The sequence below is a fragment of the Rhinoderma darwinii genome, chromosome 3, assembly GCF_050947455.1.
Source record: "Rhinoderma darwinii isolate aRhiDar2 chromosome 3, aRhiDar2.hap1, whole genome shotgun sequence".
Classification (NCBI taxonomy): Eukaryota; Metazoa; Chordata; class Amphibia; order Anura; family Rhinodermatidae; genus Rhinoderma; species Rhinoderma darwinii.
The window spans coordinates 402,238,624-402,260,398 of NC_134689.1; the positions used below are offsets into that span (position 1 = coordinate 402,238,624).

The 21,775-nt window shown below is 48.1% G+C and overlaps 1 protein-coding gene across 1 annotated transcript in view; it reads right to left on the minus strand.

Annotated features, from left to right (window-relative positions):
• Positions 1-12,493: 12,493 nt before the first annotated feature.
• DENND1C (DENN domain containing 1C) overlaps positions 12,494-21,775 on the minus strand; it is a 48,035-nt gene continuing 38,753 nt past the window's right edge. The window contains exons 13-22 of the mRNA XM_075859554.1: positions 21,622-21,747; positions 20,118-20,219; positions 17,448-17,535; positions 16,990-17,030; positions 16,237-16,308; positions 16,059-16,115; positions 14,976-15,080; positions 14,387-14,445; positions 13,909-14,101; positions 12,494-13,803 (exon numbers count right to left, since the gene is read on the minus strand). Coding sequence (XP_075715669.1) covers positions 12,907-13,803; positions 13,909-14,101; positions 14,387-14,445; positions 14,976-15,080; positions 16,059-16,115; positions 16,237-16,308; positions 16,990-17,030; positions 17,448-17,535; positions 20,118-20,219; positions 21,622-21,747 — 1,740 coding nt within the window. The 3' untranslated portion in view covers positions 12,494-12,906. The remainder of the gene's footprint in view (positions 13,804-13,908; positions 14,102-14,386; positions 14,446-14,975; positions 15,081-16,058; positions 16,116-16,236; positions 16,309-16,989; positions 17,031-17,447; positions 17,536-20,117; positions 20,220-21,621; positions 21,748-21,775) is intronic.

Here is a 21,775-nt window from a genome sequence, read left to right on the forward strand (position 1 = left end):
ATAGTATGGTCTGGGGGGGTGTATAAGGGAAACGTAGTCTGGTCTGGGGGGTGTATAAGGGAATAGTAGGGATAGTAGTCTGGTCTGGGGGGGTGGTGTATAAGGGAAAAGTAGTCTGGTCTGGGGGGTGTATAAGGGAATAGTAGGGATAGTATGGTCTGGGGGGGGTGTATAAGGGAAACGTAGTCTGGTCTGGGGGGTGTATAAGGGAATAGTAGGGATAGTAGTCTGGTCTGGGGGGGTGTATAAGGGAATAGTAGGGATAGTAGTCTAGTCTGGGGTGTATAAGGGAATAGTAGTCTGGTCTGGGGGGGTGTATAAGGGAATAGCAGTCTGGTCTGGGGGGGTGTATAAGGGAATAGTCGTCTGGGGGGGGGGGGGGGTATAAGGGAATAGTAGCGATAGTAGTCTGGTCTGGGGTGTGTATAAGGGGATAGTAGTCTGGTCTGGGGTGTGTATAAGGGGATAGTAGTCCGGTCTGGGGTGTGTATAAGGGGATAGTAGTCTGGTCTGGGGGGTGTATAAGGGGATAGTAGTCTGGTCTGGGGGGTGTATAAGGGAATAGTAGTCTGGTCTGGGGGGTGTATAAGGGAAAAGTAGTCTGGTCTGGGGGGTGTATAAGGGAATAGTAGTCTGGTCTGGAGGGGTGTATAAGGGAAAAGTAGTCTGGTCTGGGGTGTGTATAAGGGAATAGTAGTCTGGTCTGGAGGGTGTATAAGGGAATAGTAGTCTGGTCTGGGGTGTGTATAAGGGAATAGTAGTCTGGTCTGGAGGGTGTATAAGGGAATAGTAGTCTGGTCTGGGGGGGTGGTGTATAAGGGAAAAGTAGTCTGGTCTGGGGGGTGTATAAGGGAATAGTAGGGATAGTATGGTCTGGGGGGGTGTATAAGGGAAACGTAGTCTGGTCTGGGGGGTGTATAAGGGAATAGTAGGGATAGTAGTCTGGTCTGGGGGGGGGTGTATAAGGGAATAGCAGTCTGGTCTGGGGGGTGTATAAGGGAATAGTCGTCTGGTCTGGGGGGGGGGTGTATAAGGGAATAGTAGGGATAGTAGTCTGGTCTGGGGTGTGTATAAGGGGATAGTAGTCTGGTCTGGAGGGGTGTATAAGGGAAAAGTAGTCTGGTCTGGGGGGTGTATAAGGGAATAGTAGTCTGGTCTGGAGTGTGTATAAGGGAATAGTAGGGATAGTAGTCTGGTCTGGGGGGGTGTATAAGGGAAAAGTCGTCTGGTCTGGGGGGTGTATAAGGGGATAGTAGTCTGGTCTGGGGGGTGTATAAGGGAATAGTAGTCTGGTCTGGGGGGGTGTATAAGCGAATAGTAGTCTGGTCTGGGGGGGGTGTATAAGGGAATAGTAGTCTGGTCTTGGGGGTGTATAAGGGAATAGTAGTCTGGTCTGGGGGGGGTGTATAAGGGAATAGTAGTCTGGTCTGGGGGGTGTATAAGGGAATAGTAGTCTGGTCTGGGGGGTGTATAAGGGAATAGTCGTCTGGTCTGGGGGGGTGTATAAGGGAAAAGTAGTCTGGTCTGGGGGGTGTATAAGGGAATAGTAGGGATAGTAGTCTGGTCTAGGGGGTGTATAAGGGAATAGTAGTCTGGTCTGGGGTGTGTATAAGGGAATAGTAGTCTGGTCTGGGGGGTGTATAAGGGAATAGTAGTCTGGTCTGGGGGGTGTATAAGGGAATAGTAGTCTGGTCTGGGGGGTGTATAAGGGAATAGTAGGGATAGTAGTCTGGTCTGGGGGGTGTATAAGGGGATTGTAGTCTGGTCTGGGGGGGTGTATAAGGGAATAGTAGTCTGGTCTGGGGTGTATATAAGGGAATAGTAGTCTGGTCTGGAGTGTGTATAAGGGGATTGTAGTCTGGTCTGGGGGGGGTGTATAAGGGAAAAGTAGTCTGGTCTGGGGGGTGTATAAGGGAATAGTAGTCTGGTCTGGGGTGTGTATAAGGGAATAGTAGTCTGGTCTGGGGTGTGTATAAGGGAATAGTAGGGATAGTAGTCTGGTCTGGGGGGTGTATAAGGGAAAAGTAGTCTGGTCTGGGGTGTGTATAAGGGAATAGTAGTCTGGTCTGGGGTGTGTATAAGGGAAAAGTAGTCTGGTCTGGGGTGTGTAAAACGGAAAAGTAATCTGGTCTGGGGTGTGTATAAGGGAATAGTAGTCTGGTCTGGGGTGTGTATAAGGGGATAGTAGTCTGGTCTGGGGGGTATAAGGGAATAGTAGTCTGGTCTGGGGGGTATAAGGGAATAGTAGTCTGGTCTAGAGTGTGTAAAAGGGGATAGTAGTCTGGTCTGGGGGGGTGTATAAGGGAAAAGTAGTCTGGTCTGGGGGGTGTATAAGGGAATAGTAGGGATAGTAGGCTGGTCTGGAGGGTGTATAAGGGAATAGTAGTCTGGTCTGGGGTGTGTATAAGGGGATAGTAGTCTGGTCTGGAGTGTGTATAAGGGGATAGTAGTCTGGTCTGGGGGGGTGTATAAGGGAAAAGTAGTCTGGTCTGGGGGGTGTATAGGAATAGTAGGGATAGTAGTCTGTTCTGGGGGGTGTATAAGGGAATAGTAGTCTGGTCTGGGGTGTGTATAAGGGGATAGTAGTCTGGTCTGGGGTGTGTATAAGGGAATAGTAGTCTGGTCTGGGGTGTGTATAATGGAATAGTAGTCTGGTCTGGGGGGGGTGTATAAGGGAATAGTAGTCTGGTCTGGGGGGTGTATAAGGGAATAGTAGTCTGGTCTGGAGGGTGTATAAGGGAATAGTAGTCTCGTCTGGGGTGTATAAGGGGATAGTAGTCTGGTCTGGAGGGGTGTATAAGGGAAAAGTAGTCTGGTCTGGGGTGTGTATAAGGGAAAAGTGGTCTGGTCTGGGGGGTGTATAAGGGAATAGTAGGGATAGTAGTCTTGTCAGGGGGGTGTAAAAGGGAAAAGTAGTCTGGTCTGGGGTGTGTATAAGGGAATAGTAGTCTGGTCTGGGGGGTATAAGGGAATAGTCGTCTGGACTGGGGTGTGTAGAAGGGAATAGTAGTCTGGTCTAGAGTGTGTATAAGGGGATAGTAGTCTGGTCTGGGGGGGTGTATAAGGGAAAAGTAGTCTGGTCTGGGGGGTGTATAAGGGAATAGTAGGGATAGTAGGCTGGTCTGGGGGGGTGTATAAGGGAATAGTAGTCTGGTCTGGGGTGTGTATAAGGGGATAGTAGTCTGGTCTGGAGTGTGTATAAGGGGATAGTAGTCTGGTCTGGGGGGGTGTATAAGGGAAAAGTAGTCTGGTCTGGGGGGTGTATAAGGGAATAGTAGGGATAGTAGTCTGGTCTAGGGGGTGTATAAGGGAATAGTAGTCTGGTCTGGGGGGTGTATAAGGGAATAGTAGTCTGGTCTGGGGGGTGTATAAGGGAATAGTAGTCTGGTCTGGGGGGTGTATAAGGGAATAGTAGTCTGGTCTGGGGGGTGTATAAGGGAATAGTCGTCTGGTCTGGGGGGGTGTATAAGGGGATAGTCGTCTGGTCTGGGGGGGTGTATAAGGGGATAGTAGTCTGGTCTGGGGGGTGTATAAGGGAATAGTAGGGATAGTAGTCTGGTCTGGGGGGTGTATAAGGGGATTGTAGTCTGGTCTGGGGGGGTGTATAAGGGAAAAGTAGTCTGGTCTGGGGGGGTGTATAAGGGAAAAGTAGTCTGGTCTGGGGGGTGTATAAGGGAATAGTAGTCTGGTCTGGGGGGTGTATAAGGGGATAGTCGTCTGGTCTGGGGGGGTGTATAAGGGGATAGTAGTCTGGTCTGGGGGGGTGTATAAGGGGATAGTCGTCTGGTCTGGGGGGGTGTATAAGGGGATAGTAGTCTGGTCTGGGGGGTGTATAAGGGAATAGTAGGGATAGTAGTCTGGTCTGGGGGGTGTATAAGGGGATTGTAGTCTGGTCTGGGGGGGTGTATAAGGGAAAAGTAGTCTGGTCTGGGGGGTGTATAAGGGAATAGTAGTCTGGTCTGGGGTGTGTATAAGGGAATAGTAGTCTGGTCTGGAGTGTGTATAAGGGGATTGTAGTCTGGTCTGGGGGGGTGTATAAGGGAAAAGTAGTCTGGTCTGGGGGGTGTATAAGGGAATAGTAGTCTGGTCTGGGGTGTGTATAAGGGAATAGTAGTCTGGTCTGGGGTGTGTATAAGGGAATAGTAGGGATAGTAGTCTGGTCTGGGGGGTGTATAAGGGAAAAGTAGTCTGGTCTGGGGTGTGTATAAGGGAATAGTAGTCTGGTCTGGGGTGTGTATAAGGGAAAAGTAGTCTGGTCTGGGGGGTGTATAAGGGAATAGTAGGGATAGTAGTCTTGTCAGGGGGGTGTAAAACGGAAAAGTAATCTGGTCTGGGGTGTGTATAAGGGAATAGTAGTCTGGTCTGGGGTGTGTATAAGGGGATAGTAGTCTGGTCTGGGGGGTATAAGGGAATAGTAGTCTGGTCTAGAGTGTGTAAAAGGGGATTGTAGTCTGGTCTGGGGGGGTGTATAAGGGAAAAGTAGGGATAGTAGTCTGGTCTGGAGGGTGTATAAGGGAATAGTAGTCTGGTCTGGGGTGTGTATAAGGGGATAGTAGTCTGGTCTGGAGTGTGTATAAGGGGATAGTAGTCTGGTCTGGGGGGGTGTATAAGGGAAAAGTAGTCTGGTCTGGGGGGTGTATAGGAATAGTAGTCTGGTCTGGGGGGTGTATAAGGGAATAGTAGTCTGGTCTGGGGTGTGTATAAGGGGATAGTAGTCTGGTCTGGGGTGTGTATAAGGGAATAGTAGTCTGGTCTGGGGTGTGTATAAGGGAATAGTAGTCTGGTCTGGGGGGGTGTATAAGGGAATAGTAGTCTGGTCTGGGGGGTGTATAAGGGAATAGTAGTCTGGTCTGGAGGGTGTATAAGGGAATAGTAGTCTCGTCTGGGGTGTATAAGGGGATAGTAGTCTGGTCTGGAGGGGTGTATAAGGGAAAAGTAGTCTGGTCTGGGGTGTGTATAAGGGAATAGTAGTCTGGTCTGGAGGGTGTATAAGGGAATAGTAGTCTGGTCTGGGGTGTGTATAAGGGAATAGTAGTCTGGTCTGGAGGGTGTATAAGGGAATAGTAGTCTCGTCTGGGGTGTATAAGGGGATAGTAGTCTGGTCTGGAGGGGTGTATAAGGGAATAGTAGTCTGGTCTGGGGTGTGTATAAGGGAATAGTAGTCTCGTCTGGGGTGTATAAGGGAATAGTAGTCTGGTCTGGGGGGTGTATAAGGGAATAGTAGTCTGGTCTGGGGTGTGTATAAGGGAATAGTAGTCTCGTCTGGGGTGTATAAGGGGATAGTAGTCTGGTCTGGAGGGGTGTATAAGGGAAAAGTAGTCTGGTCTGGAGGGGTGTATAAGGGAAAAGTAGTCTGGTCTGGGGTGTGTATAAGGGAATAGTAGTCTGGTCTGGAGGGGTGTATAAGGGAATAGTCGTCTGGTCTGGGGTGTGTATAAGGGGATAGTATTCTGGTCTGGGGGGTGTATAAGGGAATAGTCGTCTGGTCTGGAGTGTGTATAAGGGGATAGTAGTCTGGTCTGGAGGGGTGTATAAGGGAATAGTAGTCTGGTCTGGGGTGTGTATAAGGGAATACTCGTCTGGTCTGGGGGGGGTGTATAAGGGAATAGTAGGAATAGTAGTCTGGTCTGGGGTGTGTATAAGGGAATACTCGTCTGGTCGGGGGGTGTATAAGGGAATAGTAGGGATAGTAGTCTGGTCTGGGGGGGTGGTGTATAAGGGAAAAGTAGTCTGGTCTGGGGGGTGTATAAGGGAATAGTAGGGATAGTATGGTCTGGGGGGGTGTATAAGGGAAACGTAGTCTGGTCTGGGGGGTGTATAAGGGAATAGTAGGGATAGTAGTCTGGTCTGGGGGGGGGTGTATAAGGGAATAGTAGGGATAGTAGTCTAGTCTGGGGTGTATAAGGGAATAGTAGTCTAGTCTGGGGTGTATAAGGGAATAGTAGTCTGGTCTGGGGGGGTGTATAAGGGAATAGCAGTCTGGTCTGGGGGGTGTATAAGGGAATAGTCGTCTGGTCGGGGGGGGGGGGGTGTATAAGGGAATAGTAGGGATAGTAGTCTGGTCTGGGGTGTGTATAAGGGGATAGTAGTCTGGTCTGGGGTGTGTATAAGGGGATAGTAGTCTGGTTCGGGGTGTGTATAAGGGGATAGTAGTCTGGTCTGGGGGGTGTATAAGGGAATAGTAGTCTGGTCTGGGGGGTGTATAAGGGAATAGTAGTCTGGTCTGGGGGGGGGGTATAAGGGGATAGTAGTCTGGTCTGGAGGGGTGTATAAGGGGATAGTAGTCTGGTCTGGGGGGGGGGGGGGGTATAAGGGGATAGTAGTCTGGTCTGGAGGGGTGTATAAGGGGATAGTAGTCTGGTCTGGAGGGGTGTATAAGGGGATAGTAGTCTGGTCTGGGGGGGTGTATAAGGGGATAGTAGTCTGGTCTGGGGGGTGTATAAGGGGATAGTAGTCTGGTCTGGGGGGTGTATAAGGGAAAAGTAGTCTGGTCTGGGGGGTGTATAAGGGAATAGTAGTCTGACCTGGAGTGTGTATAAGGGGATAATAGTCTGGTCTGGGGGGGGTGGTGTATAAGGGAAAAGTAGTCTGGTCTGGGGGGTGTATAAGGGAATAGTAGGGATAGTATGGTCTGGGGGGGTGTATAAGGGAAACGTAGTCTGGTCTGGGGGGTGTATAAGGGAATAGTAGGGATAGTAGTCTGGTCTGGGGGGGGTGTATAAGGGAATAGTAGGGATAGTAGTCTAGTCTGGGGTGTATAAGGGAATAGTAGTCTGGTCTGGGGGGGGGGTGTATAAGGGAATAGCAGTCTGGTCTGGGGGTGTATAAGGGAATAGTCGTCTGGTCTGGGGGGGGGTGTATAAGGGAATAGTAGGGATAGTAGTCTGGTCTGGGGTGTGTATAAGGGGATAGTAGTCTGGTCTGGAGGGGTGTATAAGGGAAAAGTAGTCTGGTCTGGGGGGTGTATAAGGGAATAGTAGTCTGGTCTGGAGTGTGTATAAGGGAATAGTAGGGATAGTAGTCTGGTCTGGGGGGGTGTATAAGGGAAAAGTCGTCTGGTCTGGGGGGTGTATAAGGGAATAGTAGGGATAGTAGTCTGGTCTGGGGGGTGTATAAGGGAATAGTAGTCTGGTCTGGGGGGGTGTATAAGCGAATAGTAGTCTGGTCTGGGGGGGTGTATAAGGGAATAGTAGTCTGGTCTTGGGGGTGTATAAGGGAATAGTAGTCTGGTCTGGGGGGTGTATAAGGGAATAGTAGTCTGGTCTGGGGGGTGTATAAGGGAATAGTCGTCTGGTCTGGGGGGTGTATAAGGGAATAGTAGTCTGGTCTGGGGTGGGTATAAGGGGATAGTAGTCTGGTCTGGAGTGTGTATAAGGGGATAGTAGTCTTGCCTGGGGGGGTGTATAAGGGAAAAGTAGTCTGGTCTGGGGGGTGTATAAGGGAATAGTAGTCTGGTCTGGGGGGTGTATAAGGGAATAGTAGTCTGGTCTGGGGTGTGTATAAGGGGATGGTAGTCTGGTCTGGGGTGTGTATAAGGGAATAGTAGTCTGGTCTGGGGGGGTGTATAAGGGAAAAGTAGTCTGGTCTGGGGTGTGTATAAGGGGATAGTCGTCTGGTCTGGGGGGGTGTATAAGGGAAAAGTAGTCTGGTCTGGGGGTGTATAAGGGAATAGTAGTCTGGTCTGGGGTGTGTATAAGGAGATAGTCGTCTGGTCTGGGGGGTGTATAAGGGGATAGTCGTCTGGTCTGGGGGGGGTGTATAAGGGAATAGTAGGGATAGTAGTCTGGTCTGGGGGGTGTATAAGGGAATAGTAGTCTGGTCTGGGGGGTGTATAAGGGAATAGTAGTCTGGTCTGGGGTGTGTATAAGGGGATGGTAGTCTGGTCTGGGGTGTGTATAAGGGAATAGTAGTCTGGTCTGGGGGGTGTATAAGGGAAAAGTAGTCTGGTCTGGGGTGTGTATAAGGGGATAGTCGTCTGGTCTGGGGGGGTGTATAAGGGAAAAGTAGTCTGGTCTGGGGGTGTATAAGGGAATAGTAGTCTGGTCTGGGGTGTGTATAAGGAGATAGTCGTCTGGTCTGGGGGGGTGTATAAGGGGATAGTAGTCTGGTCTGGGGGGTGTATAAGGGAATAGTAGTCTGGTCTGGAGTGTGTATAAGGGGATAGTAGTCTGGTCTGGGGGGGTCTATAAGGGAAAAGTAGTCTGGTCTGGGGGGGGTCTATAAGGGAAAAGTAGTCTGGTCTGGGGGGGTGTATAAGGGAATAGTAGTCTGGTTTGGTGTGTGTGTATAAGGGAATAGTAGTCTGGTCTGGGGTGTGTATAAGGGAATAGTAGTCTGGTCTGGGGGGGTGTATAAGGGAATAGTAGGGATAGTGGTCTGGGGTGTGTATAAGGGAATAGTCGTCTGGACTGGGGTGTGTATAAGGGAATAGTAGTCTGGTCTGGGGGGTGTATAAGGGAATAGTAGTCTGGTCTGGGGGGTGTATAAGGGAATAGTAGTCTGGTCTGGGGTGTGTATAAGGGGATAGTCGTCTGGTCTGGGGGGTTTATAAGGGAATAGTAGTCTGGTCTGGGGGGTGTATAAGGAAATAGTAGTCTGGTCTGGGGTGTGTATAAGGGGATAGTAGTCTGGTCTTGGGGGTGTATAAGGGAAAAGTAGTCTGGTCTGGGGTGTGTAAAAGGGAATAGTAGTCTGGTCTGGGGTGTGTATAAGGGAATAGTCGTCTGGTCTGGGGTGTGTATAAGGGAATAGTAGTCTGGTCTGGGGGGGTGTATAAGGGAATAGTGGTCTGGAGTGTGTATAAGGGAATAGTAGTCTGGTCTGGGGGGGTGTATAAGGGAAAAGTAGTCTGGTCTGGGGGGTGTATAAGGGAATAGTAGTCTGGTCTGGAGTGTATAAGGGAATAGTCGTCTGGGGTGTGTATAAGGGAAAAGTGGTCTGGTCTGGGGGGTGTATAAGGGAATAGTAGGGATAGTAGTCTGGTCTGGGGGGTGTATAAGGGAAAAGTAGTCTGGTCTGGGGTGTGTATAAGGGAATAGTAGTCTGGTCTGGGGTGTGTATAAGGGAAAAGTGGTCTGGTCTGGGGGGTGTATAAGGGAATAGTAGTCTGGTCTGGGGTGTGTATAAGGGAAAAGTGGTCTGGTCTGGGGGGTGTATAAGGGAATAGTAGGGATAGTAGTCTTGTCAGGGGGGTGTAAAAGGGAAAAGTAGTGTGGTCTGGGGTGTGTATAAGGGAAAAGTGGTCTGGTCTGGGGGGTGTATAAGGGAATAGTAGGGATAGTAGTCTTGTCAGGGGGGTGTAAAAGGGAAAAGTAGTCTGGTCTGGGGTGTGTATAAGGGAATAGTAGTCTGGTCTGGGGGGTATAAGGGAATAGTCGTCTGGACTGGGGTGTGTAGAAGGGAATAGTAGTCTGGTCTAGAGTGTGTATAAGCGGATAGTAGTCTGGTCTGGGGGGGTGTATAAGGGAAAAGTAGTCTGGTCTGGGGGGTGTATAAGGGAATAGTAGGGATAGTAGGCTGGTCTGGGGGGTGTATAAGGGAATAGTAGTCTGGTCTGGGGTGTGTATAAGGGGATAGTAGTCTGGTCTGGAGTGTGTATAAGGGGATAGTAGTCTGGTCTGGGGGGGTGTATAAGGGAAAAGTAGTCTGGTGGGTGTATAAGGGAATAGTAGGGATAGTAGTCTGGTCTAGGGGGTGTATAAGGGAATAGTAGTCTGGTCTGGGGTGTGTATAAGGGAATAGTAGTCTGGTCTGGGGGGTGTATAAGGGAATAGTAGTCTGGTCTGGGGGGTGTATAAGGGAATAGTAGTCTGGTCTGGGGGGTGTATAAGGGAATAGTAGTCTGGTCTGGGGGGTGTATAAGGGAATAGTAGTCTGGTCTGGGGGGTGTATAAGGGAATAGTAGTCTTGTCAGGGGGGTGTAAAAGGGAAAAGTAGTCTGGTCTGGGGGGTGTATAAGGGGATAGTCGTCTGGTCTGGGGGGGTGTATAAGGGGATAGTAGTCTGGTCTGGGGGGTGTATAAGGGAATAGTAGGGATAGTAGTCTGGTCTGGGGGGTGTATAAGGGGATTGTAGTCTGGTCTGGGGGGGTGTATAAGGGAAAAGTAGTCTGGTCTGGGGGGTGTATAAGGGAATAGTAGTCTGGTCTGGGGTGTGTATAAGGGAATAGTAGTCTGGTCTGGGGTGTGTATAAGGGAATAGTAGGGATAGTAGTCTGGTCTGGGGGGTGTATAAGGGAAAAGTAGTCTGGTCTGGGGTGTGTATAAGGGAATAGTAGTCTGGTCTGGGGTGTGTATAAGGGAAAAGTAGTCTGGTCTGGGGGTGTATAAGGGAATAGTAGGGATAGTAGTCTTTGTCAGGAGGGTGTAAAACGGAAAAGTAATCTGGTCTGGGGTGTGTATAAGGGAATAGTAGTCTGGTCTGGGGTGTGTATAAGGGGATAGTAGTCTGGTCTGGGGGGTATAAGGGAATAGTAGTCTGGTCTAGAGTGTGTAAAAGGGGATAGTAGTCTGGTCTGGGGGGTTGTATAAGGGAAAAGTAGTCTGGTCTGGGGGGTGTATAAGGGAATAGTAGGGATAGTAGTCTGGTCTGGGGGGTGTATAAGGGAATAGTAGTCTGGTCTGGGGTGTGTATAAGGGGATAGTAGTCTGGTCTGGGGTGTGTATAAGGGAATAGTAGTCTGGTCTGGGGTGTGTATAAGGGAATAGTAGTCTGGTCTGGGGGGGGTGTATAAGGGAATAGTAGTCTGGTCTGGGGGGTGTATAAGGGAATAGTAGTCTGGTCTGGGGGGTGTATAAGGGAATAGTAGTCTGGTCTGGGGTGTGTATAAGGGGATAGTCGTCTGGTCTGGGGGGTGTATAAGGGGATAGTAGTCTGGTCTGGGGGGTGTATAAGGGGATAGTAGTCTGGTCTGGGGGGGTGTATAAGGGAATAGTAGGGATAGTAGTCTGGTCTGGGGGGTGTATAAGGGAATAGTAGTCTGGTCTGGAGTGTGTATAAGGGGATAGTAGTCTGGTCTGGGGGGTGTATAAGGGAAAAGTAGTCTGGTCTGGGGGGTGTATAAGGGAATAGTAGTCTGGTCTGGGGTGTATAAGGGGATAGTAGTCTGGTCTGGGGTGTGTATAAGGGAATAGTAGTCTGGTCTGGGGTGTGTATAAGGGAATAGTAGTCTCGTCTGGGGGGGGTGTATAAGGGAATAGTAGTCTCGTCTGGGTGTGTGTATAAGGGAATAGTAGTCTGGTCTGGGGGGTGTATAAGGGAATAGTAGTCTGGTCTGGGAGGGTGTATAAGGGAATAGTAGTCTGGTCTGGGGTGTGTATAAGGGGATAGTCGTCTGGTCTGGGGTGTGTATAAGGGAATAGTTGGGATAGTGGTCTGGTCTGGGGTGTGTATAAGGGAATAGTAGTCTGGTCTGGGGTGTGTATAAGGGGATAGTAGTCTGGTCTGGGGGGTGTATAAGGGAATAGTAGTCTGGTCTGGGGTGTGTATAAGGGAATAGTAGGGATAGTTGTCTGGGGTGTACATGAGGGGATAGTAGTCTGGTCTGGGGTGTACATGAGGGGATAGTAGTCTGGTCTGGGGTGTACATGAGGGAATAGTAGTCTGGTCTGGGGTGTGTATAAGGGAATAGTTGGGATAGTGGTCTGGTCTGGGGTGTGTATAAGGGAATAGTAGTCTGGTCTGGGGTGTGTATAAGGGGATAGTAGTCTGGTCTGGGGGGTGTATAAGGGAATAGTAGTCTGGTCTGGGGTGTGTATAAGGGAATAGTAGGGATAGTTGTCTGGGGTGTACATGAGGGGATAGTAGTCTGGTCTGGGGTGTACATGAGGGGATAGTGGTCTGGACTGGGGTGTGTATAAGGGAATAGTCGTCTGGACTGGGGTGTGTATAAGGGAAAAGTAGTCTGGTCTGGGGGGTGTATAAGGGAATAGTAGGGATAGTAGTCTGGTCTTGCGTGTACATGAGGGGATAGTGGTCTGGTCTGGGGTGTGTATAAGGGAATAGTAGTCTGGTCTGGGGTGTGTATAAGGGAATAGTAGTCTGGTCTGGGGTGTGTATAAGGGAATAGTAGTCTGGTCTGGGGTGTGTATAAGGGAATAGTAGTCTGGTCTGGGGTGTGTATAAGGGAATAGTAGGGATAGTAGTCTGGTCTGGGGTGTACATGAGGGGATAGTGGTCTGGTCTGGGGTGTGTATAAGGGAATAGTAGTCTGGACTGGGGTTTTTATTTAGGAGGTGTCTGAAGTATTGTTCTGTATTAGTTCAAGGGCTCTGGAGGGTATCTCTTTAGGGGAAGTCTGTATTAATTTTAGGTTGTGAGGTGCGGGGCATGAGGTCTGTCCTAAAGACGGGCCATCAATATTACAGTCGCAGACAACCCCTTTAAATACTACTGAAAAACTTTTGTATTTGGACGTCAGTACAGATGTGAAAAACTATAGTTCTTGTTAGGTTTCTTGCCCCAGGACACGAGCTTTTCATGCTGGAGGGGGAGTAATGCCACAACGCTTTTATTTTTAGAAAACATTACAGAATATTTTGCGTTGAATAATATACACAACTTATGTTTCTTACTCTTTGCAATAAAAGTCTGTTCAATTTTCTCTCTTGTACCATTTAAATACATACAAACACGTCTTAAAATGGTTGTCTCAATTGGCTCCTCTCCATATGCCCTATTAGAACATATGGATGTAATACAGGGGGGAGCCGTTCTCCGGACCCTCAGAGCATCAGTGGAGAGCCGCTATCAAAGGATCGTTCATTTCTAATAGTACCTTTCCAGCGTATGGGCCCCAACTACTCTTGAAGATATCAGCTATTCACTAGGGTTGCATAAGTCGGACTTCTGGCAAATGGCTAATCGCCAGCTTCTTTGTAAAGAGGTTGTCTTGGTGAGACAACTTCTTTAAGACTCAAACTTTTTCTTCAGTTCTGAAACTTTGGGAAGAGAGGACGTGCTCAAGTCGATAGGTTGTGGAGGCAGAACTTTGCTTGGAGCGTCATCTCTCGCTTCACTATCTAATTGAATGATGGGTTTAGGGATGTTTGGTGTGGGGCTTTTGGTTACGCTTAGTTTCGGCGTGCTCTGAGTCCTATGGTAAGCCGGGCGAGTATTATAAGTGGAGACGCTTGGTTTTGGGCTACAGTAGATCTGTGAGGTGGGCCTTGTGCTAAACGCCCAAGGATGACCTCCTACTCTTTGGGCCTCTATGGATTCTTTCTTACTGCCCGTCCATACTAACCTTGGGTCAATTGGACCTGCCTGAAAACGAGAGATTGCTGAACGGACGCTTTGTCCAGATGCATTGAGGGGAGTTTCACTTGTGGTGTTTGTAGCCCTTGTAACCTGTCTGGCCATGCTTGGTTCTACAGGCTTTATGGACTCTTCACTCAAGATAGGTATAATATCTGACACCGGAGCTGGAGAAATTGCTTTTTGTTCTGGTTTGACCATAGGAATTGACAAACTAACCTGAAGAAATGATGTTGTAATCTCTGAAGACTGTGCAGTGGTCTGTGGTATAGTGGAAGATACCTCAGGACTCTGGACAGTTGTTGGTAATGAAGGTCCAACAGTGCCCTTTATTGTCTCTGGCGCGGCTTCTTGGATAGGTGAAGTGACAACCGCCATCTCTGAGGTATTCAACGAGCTCTCAGATGTTGATGAAGGGACCTCAATGTCAGGTTCTTTGTAGTCTACTGACCCTTCATCGACTTCCGGCAGGTACCAGAGATTGGAAGTTCTAGGCTGGCTCAAACTCAACTGGAGGTCCTCATCACTAGGGACGCATATAGAATGGAACTGGAGGGCATAAAAATAATCTGTTAATAATTATTTGCATATATTTCGCTAACTCAGTAGGTAAGGGTTTGGTCGCCCTTTTCTTTAATATACGTCGTTTCTCACCCGTGTGAAGTAACGACTATCGTCTAGATTGAAGCAGTCCAAGCTATGTGCTCCGTATAAGGCACGTCCCTCATCCGGAGCTCTTGTATTTAGAGTTTCGAAAATTTCATTTAGCAGATCCATCCCCTCATCTAGAAGCGGGAAGTCCTCTTCACTAGGTCCAGCATCCACCTCTTTCTCTACTTTGCCATATCTGAGAGAAAATACAATGATTTAATAGGACGGTTATTACAGATCTGCCAATCTCGAAGGCGGTTCTGAAATTGCCATTGGGGGAAACTTTAGATAGTGTGGGGGCTAGGGGGGGGGGGGATTGAGGACACGAATGTGAATGACCTGCAGGTAATTCTTATTAGTGTCCTTAGTAAATTCCTAAAAAAAAATATAAAACCTGGATTATACCATTTATTGTTTGGTTTTTGTGGACCTGTCTGTGACATGCCGGATTAATTACTGAATTCCAGAACTGTTCACTCACACTTGGTTTTCCCAGCAATCTCCTTCTGTGAACTTCCTTCCCGGTCTCCTGGGACGAGACTGCAAAACATGTAAGAAATAAATTTATAGTAAATGTAAGGAAATAAACGGAGGCCACTTACTCTTATTTAGATATACACGATAGATAGATTCAGGGTATGGCCCCATGAGGTGTCCGAAAACTGTGTCAGCATTCTGTTTGGCGCAGCTGGCAAATTGCTCTTAATGTCCGTGCGGCGTTCCAAGAAAAATTGCTGGTTACCTTCAAAATCGTGCGGTCATCATTGAATAGAATTTAAGACCACACAATTTTGCAGGTAACCAGCAGTTTTCCCCGCAACACCACACCGCCATTAGCAAGCGATTTGACAACCGTACCAATCAGCATGCTGGTGAGTTTTTTGGTCGCATCAATACCGCTCTGTGGGGCCTTACACACATACACACAAAAGCTTTTTAGTCTGGGATCCTATAGTCCAGGATCTTGTTTCGAGCATAGAGCTACACCATCTGATGATTAACATTAACGGTATTAAAGCTAAATCATTGTGTCTAGGGTCAGCTATGCATTTACTGGGATGTTCGCTTACCTGTCCAAAGTGCTGTGTAATGGGGAGCCGGTTCTGTAATTTCTCGTGGTTCTGAGTAGGAGTTCCATCCTCTTTAAATGAACCCGCGCGCTGCATCTGTTGATCCTGATGCGGAAATAAGTCAAGATACAATAAGAAGCATAACATCATGGACAGAAGCGCCAAAGGACTGGCCACCAGGGACGGAAGCGCCAAAGGACTGGCCACCAGGGACGGAAGCGCCGAAGGACTGGCCACCAGAGACGGAAGCGCCAAAGGACTGGCCACCAGGGACGGAAGCGCCGAAGGACTGGCCACCAGGGACGGAAGCGCCGAAGGACTGGCCACCAGGGACGGAAGCGCCGAAGGACTGGCCACCAGGGACCGTAGCGCCGAATGACTGGCCACCAGGGACGGAAGCGCCGAAGGACTGGCCACCAGGGACGGAAGCGCCGAAGGACTGGCCACCAGGGACGGAAGCGCCGAAGGACTGGCCACCAGGGACGGAAGCGCCGAAGGACTGGCCAACAGGGACGGAAGCGCCGAAGGACTGGCCACCAGGGACGGAAGCGCCGAAGGACTGGCCACCAGGGACGGAAGCGCCAAAGGACTGGCCACCAGGGACGGAAGCGCCGAAGGACTGGCCACCAGGGACGGAAGCGCCGAAGGACTGGCCACCAGGGACGGAAGTGCCGAAGGACTGGCCACCAGGCACGGAAGCGCCGAAGGACTGGCCACCAGGGACGGAAGCGCCGAAGGACTGGCCACCAGGGACGGAAGCGCCGAAGGACTGGCCACCAGGGACGGAAGCGCCAAAGGACTGGCCACCAGGGACGGAAGCGCCGAAGGACTGGCCACCAGGGACGGAAGCGCCGAAGGACTGGCCACCAGGAACGGAAGCGCCGAAGGACTGGCCACCAAGGACGGAAGCGCCGAAGGACTGGCCACCAGGGACGGAAGCGCCGAAGGACTGGCCACCAGGGACGGAAGCGCCGAAGGACTGGACACCAGGGACTTTGACATTAAACCACTGGTGATCAGTGTTTTGTAAGTGAGGTGACATTTCTCCATGTAGGTGCTTCAGGATGGTTAGTTGGCGCTCACCTTGTGTTTGATGCGCCGCTTCATTCCCTGTAGACCTGTTCTGGCTTGTCCCTTGGCCTAAAATACATTATAAAAACACTATACATTAAAACTATGATTAATAATGTTAATACCAGGTTAGTTCGGCACATGTCAGTAGTTGTTTCATCCCCAAAAATCCAAGCACTCCTCGACTTACATATCTCAGCATGTTCCTAACTGTGGGATGAGTGCGATTCTTCATGTTATTGATCAATGTGCCTCCTCCTTTCTGGGGGTAAAAATATGGACAGACAACATTAAATAAATTATAATGTTACAACAGGCAGTAATTCCCAATAATAATGGGGATATCAGTGTAATTGTGAATGAGGGACTATTATATAAATTAAGGGTCCATTCACAGGTCGTGATTAAAAACTGCATCCAAAATCCCCCTTCTCATTTTCCCTATGAATGCCGTGATCAGCTGCGATCGCGGCATTCAAGAGGATAACGGCGGAGATCAGTGCTTTCCCTAATCTCTACCGTTAGAGTGGGGTTGCGGCTGAGTATTACAGCCATTGTCCCGCTCCTAATCGCAAGCGTGCCCACGTGATCAGCATGACGTCATGATGGAGCAACGTCCAGCCGTTCATGGTGAGCATAGACGTCATGTGTCGCTAACAGGTTATGCCACAAAGTGAACAGCGTAAATTTAAAACGCGAAAAACTATGCTGGAATAGCTGTATTTTTTTAGTTAATAAAAGTTAATCACGAAACTATATGTACTCCAGAATGGTACCGTCGAAAAATGTAACTCATTCCGCAAAAAACAAGACCTGATACAGCTATGTCGACAGAAAAATACCAAAATTATGGCTTTTGGGATACAGGTAGGGAAAAACGAAAAATGATTGCGACGGAAAGGGGTTAATATAAAACGCCTCCTCTCCATTAATGTTATATTACCTTGAGGTTTTCCAGCCACATCTGATAAGATTTGGAAGCTCCTGAAAATAAATGAAAAGAATTAGCAACAAACACGACATTCACACGTGGCTTATCAGTGATGGCAGATTTACAAGGCCGTGACCCCTATGGTATGTTCAGGCATAGAAAATTTTGCGGAGGATTCCGCCGCAAAATTCCGCCTCCCGTTCATTTCAATGGGAGTCGGACCCTTCTTTTTTTTTAAATAATCAGCTAGCGGGAAAAAGAAGCGCCCTGCTCGATCTTCGGGCAAATTCTGGCCGAACCTCCGATTGATATCAAAATGAGGGCAGAATAGTTCCGTGGTGGGTTTTGCGGCGGGAGCCGCCATGCAAAATCCGCCGTGTGAACTGATCCTTATATTTATGAAAATCGAAGGAAATCTGAGAGTCCTGAAGTGAAAGCCAAGGCAGTAAGTCCCGGTTCGAGGATGGTACCTGACAGGCCGCAGTTTGTAACTTCCTGCTCAAACACGTCTGTGAAATCTTCTCCAGAATTCAGTTTCTCCAATCGATTGTCGATGAACTAAGAGGGGAAAGTCATTATATTATACATCAAATGTTTTCAACAATAAGCATTAGAATAACAACAATTACTGAATAATAATACACAATAACGCCAAAAGTATGTGGACCCCTCCTAATTACTGAGTTCAGGTGTTTCAGCCACACCCATTGCAAATAGGTGCATAAAATCCAGCACACAGTCGTGTAATCTCCATAGACAATCATTGCTAGGAGTATGGGTCGTACGGAGTGGCTTTAAACCTGGCACTGTTTCCAAAAATCAGTTTGTGAAATTTCTGATCTGCCTTGGTCACCTGAAGTGTTGTTATTATTATCTAATAAGAGATAGCGGATACTCAAATTTGGCGCAACCACAGTAAAAAATATTTGGCGATATTGTCAATCCAAAAGAACAGCTAGGTTCCACGGTGTAGGCAGATAGCTTTATTAGATGCACAACGACAACGCGTTTCAAAGTCGTACATTTGGATTGACGATATCGCCGAATATTTTCTACTGTGGTTGCGCCAAATTTGAGTATCCGTTTTTCTAGACCAGTACCAAGGCTGCATTCCACCTGTTTTTCGTTAACCCCTTGGGCACATCTCACGCATCATCGGATGTTGTACTCGCAGTACAACATAACCAGGTCAGCATATTCCGAATACCGCTCACCTATTTTCCCTTGTATTGTTTGATGCACTATGTGCGCTTTGTGTCTTTTTTGTCGTTCATGAATAGTATTATTATTATCTAATAGACCTGCCATGGTCACCTGTAAGTGTTATTATGTCCTAGATCTGCCCCGGTTACCTGTAAGTGTTATTATTATCTGCTAGATCTGCCCGGTCACCTGTAAATGTTATTATTATCTGCTAGATCTGCCCTGGTTACCTGTAAGTGTTATTATGTCCTAGATCTTCACCGGTTACCTGTAAGTGCTACTATTATCTGCTAGATCTGCTCCGGTCACCTGTACGTCTTATTATTATGTGTTAGATCTGCCCGATCACCTGTAAGTGTTATTATCTGCTAATTCTGCTTCGGTCACCTGTAAGTGTTATTATTATCTGTTAGATCTGCCCCGATCACCTGTAAGTGTTATTAAAATCTGCTAGATCTGATCCGGCCACCTGCACGTGTTATTATTATCTGCTAGATCTGCTTCGGTCACCTGTAAGTCTTATTATTATCTGCTAGATCTTCTTCGGTCACCTGCACGTGTTATTATTATCTGCTAGATCTGACCCGGTCACCTGTAAGTGTTATTATTATCTGCTAGATCTGCTCCGGTCACCTGTAAGTGTTATTATTATCTGCTAGATCTGACTCGGTCACCTGTAAGTGTTATTATTATCTGCTAGATCTGCTCCGGTCACCTGTAAGTGTTATTATTATCTGTTAGCTCTGCCCTGATCACCTGTAAGTGCTGAAGTGCATGACACATAAAGATGACCTATCCTCTGTTGTATCACTAACTACAGAGATCCACACTGCTTCTTGAAGTGTAAAGCACGTCACTACTGGACTCCGGAGCATCGTGATCTCTAGGGGGATAAATCACAGCTCACTATCTGGGAGTCAGATGGAGGAATCTGGGTTTGGCGGATGCCAGGAGAACGCTACCTACTGGAAAGCAATAGAATGTCAAGTGGGCGGTTAACACCAGTCACTTGCCAAGGGGTAACCTCCCACTTGACCGTCAAAGGCCTCAACTGCATATCGGGCACCAAAATTAATGGCACCGACATATCAGGAACCGTGGGGGCTAGAAGAAAAAACAACTACCGCCAGAATCTGTGAGGTGCTGGCAATCTAACCGAGATGTCAACTGCAGATTTATAGCGCCTCCTTGTGGTTTATGCTACGGCCGCGGCCATGGAGCGCGACCTCCATTTACCTGCCTCCCGCAGATCTTCCTCTTCCTGCCGATGGCTCCCTCCCCGGAGATGCCACCACATGCGTCCGCTCTGTCCCGTAGTGCTCACTAGAGGGCGCGTGCGCGCTGCTTCCCAGCCTTAAAGGGCCAGCACGCATATATGTAAATAATTCAATATTCCCAGATCACCTTGGACTATAAAAAGGGCCCTGCCCTTCTGATCCTTGCCAAAGCGGTGTTAGTATTCCCATGTTAGTCTTTGCAAATGGTCCCTTAGTGTTTACCGTGTTCCCAGTGTTCCGTGCCCTGCTACCTGTATCCCGTGCTGTGTTATTGTTCCTGAGCCTGTTAGTGATTCGAGTCGTGTCCTGCTGCTCCTGTTGTCATCCGACATGTCTGGCGCAACCTACTGCAACTGTTGTCGTCCATCATATCTGGCGCATCCTACTGCACCTGCTGTCATCCGCCACATCTGGCGCAACCTGCTGCACCTGCTGTCATCCGCCACATCTGGCGCAACCTGATGCACCCACCTCCATCCGTGCTAAGCCTCTGCCACTGTCTGGACTATTTAGGTACCCTTGTGCTGGACTTTGTATTGCTTGGGTGCTCTGCGGTGGTGCGGCCACATACCCACAGACAGTTTGGATTATGCAGCCTAGTTTTAATGGGTTAAACATGTAATATAGAGCATTGGTCATTTTGTATAACATCCTCCAGACCTGTGTGAAGAGCTGTAGGTGTACGGCGTTCTGCAGGAACGTCCTCATGGAGCTGCATTTATGATTCAGAAATGCGTCCTGGCTGAAAGTAATTGGTTCCCCCTGAATGGATAAGAAACAGATGGTGAATGCCCAAGATATTGGGAAAAATAGGCAAGATTGGAGACAATAGATATAAGACAGGTCCAAGTATAAAACATCAGCGCAGTAACCTCATCAATCCCACATATTGCAGTACCGCAATAAGGAGGCTAAATCACTAGTAATAATAATAACAGGCGCAGGAAAATATATAATGTGGACACAGCTGCCATTCTAATGTAACCCACTGGACGTTTGTGTAGGTCACACACCCAGCAATTGCACTGTAAAATGACTACAATATAAGGTGTGCACGTAGGGGGTCATACAATGTACACATAAAACCACCAGACAGTGACCACTTGGTACTGATATATAAAGCTCACATATTATCACCAGATAGGGACCGCTGGTAATGCCATATAGTGCTAACATAATATCGCCAGATAGTGACCGATTAATTCTGCCTTATAGTGTTTACATAATACCGCCAGACAGTGGCCGCGTGATAAGGCCATATAGTACATACATAATATCACCATACAGTGACCGATAAATTCTGCCTTATAGTCCTCCTATAATACTGCCAGACAGTGACTGCCATATAGGACTTAAATAATACCGCAAGACAGTGACTGATTGATTCTTCCTTATAGTGCTTACATAACGCCAGACAGTGACCAATTGGTACCACCATATAGTAGTGCATACATAATACTGCCAGACAATGCCCACGTAACGAAACCATGCAGTACCCACATTACTGCCATACAGTGCTCCCATAATAATACCAGGCAACATATTACCATCGTTCACTTTTTCAACATATTTATGGCAAACTTAACTAGAACTTCTCAAAAAAACAAACAATCCTATAAGGCTAGCAATATAATATTTTCATTTTGGGAGGTGTAAACGGCGTGGGGTTACTGCACCTTTAAGAAGAAATGATCATGCCTGGGAAAGCATGGAGGTCTTCTCCTGTTTATAATTCATGACGTGATGGCTGGAGATGTTGTTCCATTAGAAATATAAATAAGTAAAGTGCTCTTTATGCTTCCCATGATAATTACAGGTGGGATACATGTCCCGGACCTCCCATTACAGATTCTGAGGGTGCCTATTAAATCAAACTCAATCTCATAGGGGGTCCACAGCAAAGAGCAAAAGGCCTCCCCCTCTCTTTTAAACTCTGAAGAGGCCATGACCCCTTTGTTTTTGAGATTAGTAGGGGTGCCATCATTGATCGCCTATTTTAGACACGTCATAAATGTTTAAAAGTACAGAAACCCTTTAGCGCCATTTTTTTGTAGCCCTACATCAGCTGAGTTGTTTACATGTAATGCTGGCGTCCAGAAGCCGGACAGTTTCCTACATAAATTTTTGGTCAAACCTATGACATCACCGCTGATGTAGCACATACCGGGATACAGATGACGGCCTCCCTGTAGCTGCCAAACAGCAGAGCTTGGGCACCAAGGAATGCGCGCGACACCCCATCACCCATTAACGCTGACTGCTTTGTCAGACGCAATTTCAGCAGCGAGACCTGGAGGGGAGACACATAATTACTGGGA